At 42.1% G+C, this 14,549-nt stretch overlaps 1 protein-coding gene across 2 annotated transcripts in view; it reads left to right on the top strand.

Moving 5' to 3' along the window:
• LNP1 (leukemia NUP98 fusion partner 1) overlaps positions 1-14,549 on the top strand; it is a 41,450-nt gene that overhangs the window by 14,590 nt on the left and 12,311 nt on the right. For both annotated transcript variants that reach the window (XM_040225955.1, XM_040225949.1), the window contains exons 2-3: positions 4,668-4,716; positions 10,519-10,716. In XM_040225955.1, coding sequence (XP_040081889.1) covers positions 10,558-10,716 — 159 coding nt within the window. In that variant the 5' untranslated portion in view covers positions 4,668-4,716; positions 10,519-10,557. The remainder of the gene's footprint in view (positions 1-4,667; positions 4,717-10,518; positions 10,717-14,549) is intronic.

Below are 14,549 nucleotides of genomic sequence, written 5' to 3'. Positions count from 1 at the left end.
CACACACATTACTAGTGTTCTACCGTCTGTGAGAAGATAATTCCTTTCACAATAATACAAGAAAAATAAAAAAGCACACTCAAACTGTCTAGAAAACTGCAGCTGTCTCAGCCACTTGACACTGTGTAAACACTGGCTTGGCAAGGCAGAGCGTTAGAGCAGGGTCAAAAGGGCAGCTCCCTTTGGTCCTGTGCCCCTGGCAGCATCTCCCCAAGGCAGGTGTCCAAACCTCTGCCCGGTCAGGCTGGCAGCTGGGCTCGCAGAGTGCTGCATGGCTTCCTCTCGGGCCCTGGCTTCCAGGACAGGACGAAGAGCCGTTCTCCCCCAGCTGCTGAGACTTGACATTTGCTGCGGCTCCTTTGCTGGGCTAGGTTTGTCAAAAGAACTTTAGGACAGGCAAAGTGGAGAGCCATCTTTCTCTCACACTTTTAAGGAAATTGGCTTAACTGGGCGGGGACGGTGGAGAGGGGAGGAAATGGAGATGGACTAATTCCATATAATGGAGGCCGAATAGTTTTTCTTTCGGTGGTAAACTTATCTGTTTACTTTGGGAAAATTTTTTGGCCACATGTTTGAAGAATTGTCTTTCCTTCCTGCCCTGGGCAGTCCCAGAAAATACCGCCACGTTTGCTGGCTTACTGAAAAACTCACAGGGCTCAGCACGCAGCTGTAATCGTAGCTAAGATTTATAACAGTGAAAAGAGACAAAGCAAAATCAGCAAAGTGAAAATGTGCTTAGGTCAAGTCTAGAGGAGACGTATCTCAGGCTTCCAGAAGTCCTTTCCTAGTGGAGTCACACACTGTGTGCTTAATTCCTCCAGCAATGAGTTGTAGTTACATGTGCCAAGTGTTGTTTCCCAGGGAAGCTCACTGGTGCCTTAGAACCCAAAGCTTTTACTGGAAGCTGGTCATGTAGGCATGCACTGCCTGGCATGTACCAAAAGTCTAGACTTTCACGAGAAAGGCAGTTGCTTAGCATAAATCACATTGGTTGTATAAGCAGTTTAGGCCACTCTTATCACTTAGGGAAAGTTTTTTTTTTCTTTCTTTTTAAATTGAGTATAGTTAATTTATAGTATTGTTAGTTTCTGGTATATAGCAAATTGATTTAGTTTTGTGTATATATATTTTTTAATTTATTTATTTTGATTAAAGTCTAGTTGATTTACAGTTGTATTAATTACTGCTGTACAGCAAAGTGACTCAGTTATACACACTCATACATATATATATTCCTTTTCATATTATTTTCCCTTATGGTTTATTACAGGATATTGGATATAGTTTCCTGTGCTATATAGTAGGACCTTGTTTATTCATTCTATATATAGTAGTTTGCATCTTCTACTTCCAAACTCCCAATCCAGTCATCCCCTGCCCCCTACCCTGGCAAACACAAGTCTCTTCTCTGTGTGTCTGCTTCTGTTTGTAAATGAATTCATTCTTATGTTTTAGATTCTACATATAAGTGTTATGATATGGTATTTGTTTTTCCCTTTCTGACTTGTTCACTTAGTATAATAATCTCTAGGTCCATCTGTGTAGCTGCAGATGGCATTATTTTGTTCTTTTTATGACTAAGTAATACTCCATTGTATATATAAACTACATCTTCTTTATCCATTCATCTCTCAACTGACAGGTTGTTTCCAGTCTTGGCTCTTGTAAATAGTTCTGCATATTGAAAAGCAGAGACATTGAACTGAAGAGGGTGTAAGAAGAAGGCACTGGGAGGCAGGGGAGATTGTTGATTGCAAGGGCCTTTGAGGAAGTCATATCAGGAACTTACATTTCCTTGTGATTCTGTGAGCTGCCATCTAGGGCATGGGTTGACCTAAGGGGACTACTGTCAGTTTAAGGTCACTGCTGGCCCCTTGGCCAAACAAAATGATGTTGAGACACAATAGCATGGAGAAGCTTAGCTAAATTTTCAACAGTCTCCTTATTCCAAACCCTTCCTGCTGAAAAGTCTAGATCAGAATAAAACATGATTGGGAAAAAAATGTAAAGTTAAGATTACTGCATGAGACATACTGATTAAGTGATAACACAGAAAAAACAAAACACCAATACCTGTGAGATGCAGGGATAGGTGGGCATCAGTGATTTCTACTTTTTATAACTGCTGTCTTTCAGAACTGCTCCTGGGGGAATTCTCTGGCAGTCCAGTGGTTAAGACTCTGTGCTTTCACTTCCAGGGCCTAGAATTCAATCCCTGTTCAGGGAACTAAGATCCCATAACTCTGCTGGCATAGCCAGAGAGAGAGACAAAAGAACTGCTCCTCCACGTCAATATTGCCTTCACAAGATGCTTTGAGGTCTTGAATGCAAACAGACTGTGGAGCCTATGATCACAGCTAACAGTGCTGACTGTGACGCCACAGGGGATGTCCTCAGCCTCTGTGTTTCCGTGAAGAACACCTCTAGATGCTGTCCCCACTCACGAATCAAATGAACTGATGTCAAAGACAAGCAAAACTGATCAAAACTGCCTTCCTCCTGGAAATGCTTCCCAAACTAGGGACTCGGGACTTTCCCGGCAGTCCAGTGGTTAGGACTTCAAGCTTCCACTGCAGGGCGCATGGGTTCAACCCCTGGTTGGGGAACTAAGATCCCAATGCTGCATGGTGCCAATAAATAAATAAAACTAGGAACTCAACTGAATTATTTGGACTGGACAGAAAGCCCTAAGGCATAAGGACTCACAGTGGGAAGCCACACTGGAGGCCCCATTAACCTGTTTTGCCTGACTAATGTGTGCCTTCATTGATGTGACTTAACAAGTGCATGCTTTTTGTTTCCAAGGGTGCTCTCTGGAATTGTTATTTCTTGTATGTGTACCTTGACTATCATGGACCACCTCAACTTACCAGAATTGTGTTGTGCCTAAATTGATGTCTCAGGCCAGGTTAAGAAAAGGTTAATATAAATACTTAAGGAGAAAGCCACCTAGCTTTCTAAGACTGACCTTTATTTTTAATAGGATTTGTTTAAATTGGCTAAATCCAGGATCCCTGGAGGGCCATAATGAAAAGTCAGTATTGCAGGATGCTTTCATCCTACTGCATGGGTCCTACTGATAGTAATTTTGCTCTAGAAATGCCTTGACCAAGGAAGTGGATGCTGCAGGAAACAAGGTAACACAGCAGTCTGATGCTGCCTATCCTTAGAAAGGACTCCTTGCAAGGTTGGCCCTTACCTGGTATCTGGGCACTCGGCTGGCCATCTGTCCTCTGTAGTGATGTAAAACTTTCCCTAACTGGAACCCTCCTACACTGTTGGTGGGAACATAAATTGGTGCAGCCACTATGGAAAACAATATGGAGGTTCCTCAAAAAACTAAAACTAGAGTTGCCATATGACCCAGCAATCCCAGTTCTGGGCGTATGCTGTTGCTGCTGCTAAGTCGCTTCAGTCATGTCCGACTCTGTGCAACCCCATAGATGGCAGCCCACTAGGCTTCTCTGTCTCTGGCATTCTCCAGGCAAGAACACTGGAGTGTGTTACTATTTCCTTCTACAGTGCATGCATGCATGCTAAGTTGCTCCCGTCTCTGTGTGACCCTATGGACAGCAGCCCACCAGGCTCCTCTGACCATGGGATTCTCTATGCAAGAATACTGGCATGGGTTGCCATTTCCTTCTCCATCTGGGCATATATCTAGACAAAACTATAATTCAAAAAGATAAATGTAGCCTTATGTTAATCAGTTCAGTCGCTCAGTCGTGTCCGACTCTGCGACCCCATGATTCGCAGCACGCCAGGCCTCCCTGTCCATCACCATCTCCTGGAGTTCACTCAAACTTACATCCATCGAGTCAGTGATGCCATCCAGCCATCTCATCCTCTGTTGTCCCCTCTTCCTCCTGCCCCCAATCCCTCCCAGCATCAGAGTCTTTTCCAGTGAGTCAACACTTTGCATGAGGTGGTCAAAGTACTGGAGTTTCAGCTTTAGCATCTTTCCTTCCAAAGAACACCCAGGGCTGATCTCCTTCAGAATGGACTGGCTGGATCTCCTTGCAGTCCAAGGGACTCTCAAGAGTCTTCTCCAACACCACAGTTCAAATGCATCAATTCTTCGGCGCTCAGCCTTCTTCACAGTCCAACTCTCACATCCATACATGACCACTGAAAAAACCATAGCCTTGACTAGATGGACCTTTGTTGGCAAAGTAATGTCTCTGATTTTCTTTTTTTTTTGAACTTTTTTTTTTTTTTAACTTTACAATATTGTGTTGGTTTTGCCATACATCAACATGAATCCGCCACGGGTGTATATGTGTTCCCCATTCTGAACCCCCTCCCTCCTCCCTCCCCATACCATCTCTCTGGGTCATCCCAGTGCACCAGCCCCAAGCATCCTGTATCCTGCATCGAACCTAGACTAGCAATTCATTTCTTATATGATAGTATACATGTTTCAATGCCATTCTCCCAAATCATTCTACCCTCTCCCTCTAAAGACTGTTCTATACATCTGTGTCTCTTTTGCTGTCTCGCATACAGGGTTATCGTTACCATCTTTCTAAATTCCATATAAAGTAATGTCTCTGCTTTTCAATATGCTATCTAGGTTGGTCATAATGGGACTTATCAAAGCACTGCTTTTTTGGTTTGAACTGACCAATCTGGTGTTAGCCTGGAAACTGCAAAGCACTCTACCCCAGGCCCTGCTTCTCTCCGTCTGCGCTCTGCCTTGACCTACCCATAGGACCTGTAAGTATTTAATTTTTCTCTATTCTGATTTCTCTTGTGATCTGTTGTTGAAGTGTGGCTCACAACTGACACCCTGCAGTCCACTTAATATGTTCATTTAATAAATTCAAACAGAGGAATAGATGAATTTAGATAGAAAAACATTTTTAATAAACTTAACCAGAAAGACACATCAAGTTCAGGAATTTGCAGGACAAAATCCTGAATTTTCAAGTTTGCAGAACGTGATTTACATAACCCCAATCCCTATCATCCTGATCATTTATTTGGTAAATAGCCTGGAGAAGCTCAATCTCTGTTTGGGGGTTTAATACTAAAAATTCCTAACAAAGAAAGGTGAGTGAATTAGAGTCAGGTTACCAGTCCACTGTTGTCAATAATGTTGTTAGTAAAACCCAAACACAAGTCAATACCTGTGAGATATCCTTGGGAAGGGGAGTGAGAACCCTATCTTTTAGGAGTGGGTGGAGAGGTCCCACTCCCCGTAATGTGCTCTCTCCCAACCTGGAGTTTTGACAGGAATCACCAGTTTCTTATGATTAATCATCTCAGATGCAATTCGTCCCTACATTAGATAAAGTTACTAGCGTCTTGGTTTCAGATGGTCCTGTCAGAGAACAAACCCTTTCCCATGGACATCTGCAAGTGACCCATGGGGTTCAGTAAGCATCCATAATGTTTTTATAGTTTACAGCCCCACAAGGTGGATGGGGAGGATGTCTTTCATCTCCCAGAGCCTGAATTCTATTCATTGAGCCTATGTCTGCTTTCAGAAGTTGGAACAGTCTCTCACGATCACTATGTGACGTTGCATGCATGCTCATTCATTCAGTTGTGTCCAACACTTTGCAACCTCCATGGAGCCGCCAGGTTCCTCTGTCCATAGGATTTCCCAGGCAAGAATATTGAAGTGTGTTGCTGTTTCCTCCTCCAGGGGATCTTCCCGACCCAGGGATTGAACCCGCATCTCCCATGGCTCCTGCACTGGCAGCCAGATGCTTTACCACTGAGCCACCTGGCAAGCCCCTCAGCCTCCCATTAGGTCCAGGTAAATAGGATCTCTGAATCCAGGATTCCAGAAAGGACTTTTCTTCTTTAGCAGCAGCAAAGCCAAGAGACTACTGGGCCAGACAGTGAGGTTCAAAGCCCCTTTTATCCTGCCAGACTTAAAGTTCAAATTGACCCGCTCAAAAATATTATGCACATTAGGCTGGAAAATTATCAGCCTCTAAGAATTAGACATCTGATTTTGCAAGAACTTATTAGCAAATTAAAACCTGACTTTTAAAACTCAAAAGTAGATTTTCCTATAGAGATTTTCTCTTTTTATGTTGTCTACCTTTCTCATAGGCTTCAACAGGCAAAAATCTTAGCAAAAATAATCAGCTGTGAGATTTCAATAACTAGCATTTAAATTTTAACCCATCCACCAGCACCAAAAAGCAAGGATTTTATGTTCTACCAACACCTTTTATTGGGGAGCTTTCCTTGATTGGGATAATCCCTCTAACATGTATGAAATTATAGGCATATAGTATTTTACATCAGTTTTTATCATACATCCAGATTCTTTCTCCCTCTTTCTTTTTTTCTTTGCAAGTTTGTACAACCCCCTGAACACTTTTCAGGACTGGCATTACAGCTGCTGAGAAATCTCAGCTGGAATGTAAGGGGCTGCTGTACCAGACGGAGAAGGTGATGGCACCCCACTCCAGTGTTCTTGCTGGGAAAATCCCAAGGATGGAGGAGCCTGGTGGGCTGCAGTCCATGGGGTCGCTAAGAGTCAGACACAACTGAGTGACTTTACTTTCACTTTTCACTTCCATGCATTGGAAAAGGAAATGGCAACCCACTCCATTGTTCTTGCCTGGAGAACCCCAGGGACGGGGAAGCCTGGTGGGCTGCCGTCTATGGGGTTGCACAGAGTCAGAAGCGACTGAAGCGACTTAGCAGCAGTAGCAGCTGTACCAGAGGACAGAGTATTGCTTTTCCCTTCTCCTTTATTTCTGGTTTATCTGAAGATTGCTTTAGCCTTGCTACTGGCAATCTTTTCCCCTCCCCCTGGGAGGAGAGAACAAAACCCTAAGGCATCATCCAGGTTGCAACTGCAATTTTTAATCTTGTCACTTTAGCTACCATTGCCAAAAGCAATCAGTACCTTCAATGAGCGGATTCTCCTGGACTTGCCTATATCATTTTGAAATTCCATAGGTAATCTTTACCTTTCACAACAGACATCATCTCTGCTGATGTTTCATACCACAGATGACTAGGTAGCCAGTTTGCATCAAAAGTTTATTATTATGTCCCCTTCATCCTTTTTCCAGACACTGCTTTAGCCACATTTCAGTGAGTTGGGGTTGTTTTAGTGAATCCCACTTTTGACACCAACTGCCACCCCCTAGTTCAGAGATTTGCTGGAATAATCCACAGCTCATCACATAGTTGTACTTGTGGATAAAATTTATTGCACTGAGAGGATATAGAATCAGGGAAAGACATATTGGGTGAAGTCTGAAGGATACCGGGAATAAGCCTCCAAAATTCCCTTTCCATTTCACTCCCATAAGATGTGCTTAATTTTACCAGCAGTAAGTGTGAAATAACATGTGTGAAACATTGTTCAAATGCTCATTAAAGACTTAATGCCCAGGGTTTTTACTGGGTGCTGGTCATGTAGGCAGCCTCCTGTGAACTGAATGTCTGTGGTCCTCCAAAGTACTTGTGTTAAAGCTTGATTCTTATTGTGAGAGATGTATTTGGAGATGGGGCCTTTTAGAAGATAAGTAGATCCTGAGGGTGGAGTCTTGGGAATGGGAAGTTCCTGTGATAATTTTATATGTCAATTTTACTGGCTATGGGGGTACCTACACTAAACATTTGGGGGGATATCTGTGAGGATGTTTCCAGATAAGATTAGCACTTGAATCAGTGGGCTCAGTAAAGTGAATTGGCCATTGTGGGCGGGCATCATACAATCAGCTGAGGACTGGCATAGAACAGAAGGCAAATGAAGGCGAAGTTCACCCTTGTTTCTTTCCTCACTGCTTGAACTGAGCTATCTCATCTCATCGTCTCTGTACTTGGACTGGGACTTACATCCTTGCTTTCCATGGAGGCCCTTGGACTCAGATTGAATTTTACCACTTGCTTTCTTGGGTCTCCAGCTAGCAGACTGGCAGATTGTGGGGTTTCCAGTCTATAATTTCATGAACCAATTCCTCATAATAAATTCATATACATATATGTGTGTGTGTGTGTATGTGTGTATATATATATATAAACACATACCTTTTTTTCTGCACATTTCCAATATCTGAATTGTTTTTGCCTGTAAGGCATTAAGGGCTTCCCAGGTGGCATTAGTGGTAAAGAAACTGCTTGTCAAGATAGGAGTTGCAAGTGACTCAGGTTCAGTTCCTGAGTTGGGAAAATACCCTGGAGTAGGAAATGGCAACCCACTCCAGTATTCTTGCCTGGAAAAATCTCATGGACAGAGAAGCCTCGGGGACTACAGTCCATAGGGTCGCAAATAGTTGGATATAACTGAGTGAACACATAGTGAGTGAGCACTCATACCCTATGAGCACATAGGATGTTAAGGGGAGAGCTCCCTGGTAGCTCAGCTGGTAAAGAATCTGCCTGCAATGCAGGAAGCCCTGGTTCAATTCCTGGGTCAGGACGATCCCCTGGAGAAGGGATAGGCCACCCAGTCCAGTATTCTTGGACTTCCCTGGTGACTCAGTTGGTAAAGAATTCACCTGCAATGTGGGAGACATGGGTTCAATCCCTGAGTTGGGAAGATCCCCTGGAGAAGGGAAAGGCTACCCACTCCAGTATTCTGGCCTGGAGAATTCCATGGATTGTATAGTCCATGGGGTCACAAAGAGTCAGACTCGACTGAATTACTTTCACACTCAGAAGTGCAAGAGACAGATATTATTCAAAGAGGTTTTAAGATGAAGTCCTATTTCCTTTCCCTACAATACTTTGAAATGATTAGATATTATCTGCTCTGGGTTCTCCACCCCCTGCCCAGATTTTTTTTTTTTTTTTCAGAAATTGGAAGAAAACACAGTTTTGTCTTAAGAGAAACAGAAAAAAAGAAATCCCTCCATAGTCATCTTTTGTGGACAAACCTGGTTCTGTTTCCCCAAGGAAAATTATCTGATTTCTTTCTTTAATGACAGAGACAACCAACAGTGATGACATAGAATTATATATTTTCCTTTCTCATCTGGGTCACTGAGAAGCCAGGCTTTCTCCATTCTTTAATAAAAATATTACAAAGTAACAAGCATGAATCCTATAATTTAAAGCAAACAATAAAAATATAAGCCATCTTGTGCACTGGTTACTTTCCCTTAGTAAGGTAAGTTGTAGCATAGTACTCTAGGAACATTGGTTATAGTTAAGTCAATTTTTACAGCTCAAGGAAGAAACTATATGGAAAATGTCCAAGAATGCTTCTATTTAAAAATAGAAAATTTATCAAAAATTTCTTGGAATACTGGCAGAACAGTGGAGAGAACCTGGGCTTACTTCTTGCTTCAAACTTGGCTATGCTGCTCAAAAGTAATTTCACCTTGGGAAAGTGATGATCTATAAATTAAATTTTCTCATCTATAAAATATGATGAAAATACCCCAAGCACAGGTTTGTTAATAATGAAAATAACATATGAAAGATACTTGACTCCATACCTGGCACAAAGTAGGGGCTCAATAAATGTGCTCAATAAAGGTAAGTGCTTCCCTTACCTTGGGGAAGAAAAAGCCTACTAAGAGAGACTCTAATGTTCATAGAAGCTCTATTAATAACAGCCCCAAATGGAAACAACCCAAATATGACAGCCCCAAAAGGCCATCAATAATAGACTGAATTTTTAAAAAGTTGGATAATCATACTGTACAATACTATGTAGCATGAACTATTGTTACTATAAAAGCGAGCATAAACCTCACTAACAATGTTGTGACACAGAATAATACATACTATATGATTCCATTGAAAGGTCAAAACAGGCAAAATTAATCTACAGTGACAGAGGTCAGAAATCTTAACCTTTTGGAGGGAGATGAGATTAGAATGGGGAAAGAGGGAGAGTGCCAGGGTACTGGGAATGTCTTCACCTGAGTAGTTGTGGGTCTTTAGAGGGGTATATGTATGTACAAATTCATCAGACTGTACACTTAAGATTTGTACATTGCATATGTATATCCTTTACCTTTGTACATGTATAAATAGCACATCCAAAAAAAAAAAAACCCATTTTGCCCCAGGAGCTAGATTTTATTTCAGTATCAAATTTATTTATTAGGAGAATCTGGCTCTAGATATGACATACCAATAGCTGGCTATCTTGCAGGCTGCAGCCTGTCCCTTGTAAGTGGCCCCGTTTTAGAGCTGGCCTGGAGCTGACAGGCATATTATGAGGGTCATGCTCTATCACCATTGACAGCTGGAGAGGCCATCACATGCCATCAGCAACAAAGCGCAGGGAAAACCAGGCAGTGGACTGTACTTCCCACCCTTCGGCTGCGAGGCACAACCCCAGCAATGGAAGGATTAAAAAGCCTCTCAATTTAAAAAGACGGGGAGGGGAGGGGACTGTGGGCTGCACAATTTATAAATAGACATTACCAGAGGCTGCCTGATTGTGAAGTGGTTGTTTAGTAAATCTTTCTTCTTTAAGGATTCCATTATCAGAGACCATTTGAAAACATCAGTTTCGTTTTGTCTCTTGGGGAGATCCTGGGTTTCATCGAGTCAGCCCTGTTGGGTGATATTTCTCTCTGCTGGATTTAGGGACAGGCCTTGGATATTCTGAAGCGCCTTTACATGGAGCACAAAGATGACGATGATGATGATGATGTGTCTTTTGCCAAATGGATGAGCAGCTTCTGGGGTCACAGCTGGATAGAGGAGGATGAGCGAGGAGTCCGGGACCGCCGTGGATCACAAGACGCCAGTTACAGGAAAAGCTCCCTGCCCTGCCCAGTGAGTTGTTACAATGGAACCAGGGGAGAACCAAACTAGGGGAGGGGGTTTCTCTTCGATTTTTTTGAGGGTCCTATGATATAAAGTTTTCTTTGGTTGAAATGAGTGCTTCCAAACCTTTTTTTATACTCACAAAAAATCCTTTTTATCATTTTATCTTGTCCTCCAAGGGACCCGATTTCATCTATTAAGTTATGATTCCTTCACTTTTGGCAACCTAAGATATATTTAACTGCTACTCAGAGCTCCTGATAAGTCTGGGATAATCCTATTGAGAGGTAATATAATTCGAGCCAAAGGAAAGAAACCTGATGTTATAGTCTGTGTAGCACTGGTGTGGATCACTGTTTGATTTCCAGAAGTCTTTTTGAAATACTGAAAATAGCTCCACTATTTGGTGGCATCTAGGGAATTGGGGATTCTACTTAATAAATCACTACCTCTGATCAATTTGATGTACTCTTTCTTCTGGTTCTCATTTAGTTTCCTGGTGGGAGAGAAAGCCAATCTTCTACCACCCTCAGCACTGTTTTTCCATGGCTAGGCAGGGGACAGAAGAGCTCTTGAGAGGGGAATGGGTGGACCTGACCAGGTGTGGACTCAGCAGCGGGTACACGTCCACTTAGAATTCCAGGTACCAGAGAATATTTCCCCAACCCCCTGCTATGCTAACTCCAGAACCAAATAAGTTTTGGGAGTGATGTTATTTTATTTTTAGCTCTAAAGTTCCCAGAAGCATAATGTATGTGAAGTATATTAAAGCATGTAAAGCAGTCTTTTACTCCCAATGATCAGCAAGTTTGAGGAATGAGACCTCTTTGAGACACAAATATTTGAAAATAGTTCTCTTAAAAAGCATAATCAGGGACCAAGGGTGCATTTCAACACTTCACTGAACTCCATGTTCTTTAAGTGAAAAAGGACAGAGGTTGCACTGGATGATCTACAAGAACCCTTCTAGTCTCACTTTCCAAAATTCTGTTATGAAATAAACCCTTGCTTATTATGCTCATGTTTTAATCTTTTATGGCCCACACTGAGGGAGGTATTCATAATGAGTGAACCAGGAATATGACTAGTGTTTAGCCAAATAGTGAGAACCAGAGAGAAACAGAGAGAAAAAAAATGAGGTTCACAGTTGGTCACAACAGCCCTTTGGAGCCACCAAAATATGAAAACAAATAAACATGACATAAAATATAGCTTCTTGAATAGATTTTAGCATTTATTAGACTTTAAAAACTAGGATGATCTACCTTATTTAGAGAATCCACTTGTGGGTTGCAATGCCGTTTGCCTTAAACTACTGGAGAATAGCAGAATTTCTTTGTATAACATTTCTAAAGAGGGTCCATATATCTTTTCCTGCTCATACTGGCTTTGGGCATATGGCCGAGTTAACCTGTTTAGATTCTCTGCATTGACAATTCCATAATTAGCAGACTAGCATGCAGAAGCATGTGTTTATTTAAGGAAACAAAAGCACAGGTGAAACATGACAACCTAACTGAGTAGAGAAAGCACAAAACACAGAACGCAGACTGGGGGACCCCGGGCAAAATGGGCAGAATCCTGGGAAATGGAGGGCCTGCTTCTGCATCCCTACTCACACAGTGCCGTGTATTTCTGAAGTGAACCTGTAGGTGGATACTTAACTTTTCCTGACTCTAAAATGTGCTCAAATTTTTCTTACTTTAGAGATATGAGAACAATTAGGTTTTCAAGTTTTGTGTTTTGCTTTGAGCTCAGAAAAAATAACTTAAAAGAAAAAAGCTTACTCTTAGCGTTATCTTTTTTTTTTTCTCTCCCCACTGCTCCACTCAAAGGCTCCTCCCTTGTGGCAACCTGTTAGTAGCCTACATCCATCAATTTTATATTCATGCGAAGAATTTTCCCCTTCTTTCCTATTTGCATGTGGTTTCCACTATGGCTCTTCAGCCTCACGATTCTTGCAAAACCATAGTGATGGAACATTAAATCATTAAATGTATTTATTGAACACCGACTGTGCGCCAGTTGTTGTTCAAGGCACAATAGGATTACAGGGGAAAAGAAGACATATATGGCGTCTGTGCTTGTGGCCTGTCGAAGCTAGTGGAAAATACAAATTTGGCAGAAAGAATGAGGTAGACAAGGTATAAAGCTTGCTCCATCTTAGAGAACCCTACTACTTTTGGCGTCTACTGATAGTAGAAGAGAGGAAACAAGTCCATGGAGCGTTATGATAAAAGCTCCCCTGTAGAATTGTCTCTGATACCTGAAATTTATTACTAATTTCTTGGATTATAGAGAACACATGCTACTTTTTGACAAGACTCATTATAATCTGTGATTGTTGATTTACATCAAATTAAAAACCTAACTTTACTGTCCTGAGGTGCTTCTGTGAAAAAGAAAATTTTTTTTCATCTTTCTCATTATTGAACAAATCTTCCTCCCTCCATTGTCACATGAATACAAACTTGAGGTAGAAAAATCTCCATATCCCTTATTTGTTCTACTCAATGAAAGTGAATTTTAAATAGTTGATTTGACTTTCTAGTCCTCTTCAGATTAATGTGGTTCTCTTAGCCTTGTTCTACACAGTTAGGGCCTAGTGGAAGTGAGGATTATGCCAAATGATAGAACTCTTCAAGGGGGAACTGAGTTCCCTGGCCTTGGGCTTTCTCAGTGCTTCTTCGATGCTCACATAGGCACAATATGTGCTGGCCCATATTGTATCATTTGAGAGGGTTCAAAATAAACCTCTTACCTATCTGCACCCCAAGGGATTTTTTTTTTCCTTTTTAAAAACAATCACCTTTAACCAATTTTATATTCTGTCTTTATAGTCTCAATTTAAAGCTGCAGAAGTGAAGTGACGTGAAAGTCGCTCAGTCATGTCCGACTCTTTGTGACCCCATGGAGTGTATCCCACCAGGCTCCTCTGTCCATGGAATTCTCCAGGCCAGAATACTGGAGTGGGTAACTGTTTCCTTTTCCAGAGGCTCTTCCCAACCCAGAGATTGAACTCAGGTCTTCCGTATTGCAGGCAGATTCTGTACCATCTGAGCCACCAGGGAAGCCCAAGAATACTGGAGTGGGTAGCCTATCCCTTCTCCCGCAGATCTTCCTGACCCAGGAATTGAACCAGGATCTCCAGCATTCAGGCAGATTCTTTCCCAGCTAAGCTACCAGGGAAGAAAGCTGTAGAAGATATATCTAATTTTAATTTTTTTCCCCTGATTGACCTTATGGCAGAAAGTGAAGAGGAACTAAAAAGCCTCTTGATGAAAGTGAAAGAGGAGAGTGAAAAAGTTGGCTTAAAGCTCAACATTCAGAAAACGAAGATCATGGTATCCGGTCCCATCACTTCATGGGAAATAGATGGGGAAACAGTGGAAACAGTGTCAGACTTTATTTTGGGGGGCTCCAAAATCACTGCAGATGGTGACTGCAACCATGAAATTAAAAGACACTCCTTGGAAGAAAAGTTATGACCAACCTAGATAGCATATTCAAAAGCAGAGACATTACTTTGCCGACTAAGGTCCGTCTAGTCAAGGCTATGGTTTTTCCTGTGGTCATGTATGGATGTGAGAGTTGGACTGTGAAGAAGGCTGAGCGCCGAAGAATTGATGCTTTTGAACTGTGGTGTTGGAGAAGACTCTTGAGAGTCCCTTGGACTGCAAGGAGATCCGACCAGTCCATTCTGAAGATCAGTCCTGGGATTTCTTTGGAAGGAATGATGTTAAAGCTGAAACTCCAGTACTTTGGCCACCTCATGTGAAGAGTTGACTCATTGGAAAAAACTCTGATGCTGGGAGGGATCGGGGGCAGGAGGAGAAGGGGAC

The sequence above is a fragment of the Oryx dammah genome, unplaced genomic scaffold, assembly GCF_014754425.2.
Source record: "Oryx dammah isolate SB20612 unplaced genomic scaffold, SCBI_Odam_1.1 HiC_scaffold_2, whole genome shotgun sequence".
NCBI classification, from domain to species: domain Eukaryota; kingdom Metazoa; phylum Chordata; class Mammalia; order Artiodactyla; family Bovidae; genus Oryx; species Oryx dammah.
The sequence above is the reverse complement of the archived record's forward strand: the minus strand, read 5'-3'. Positions and strand labels throughout refer to the sequence as shown.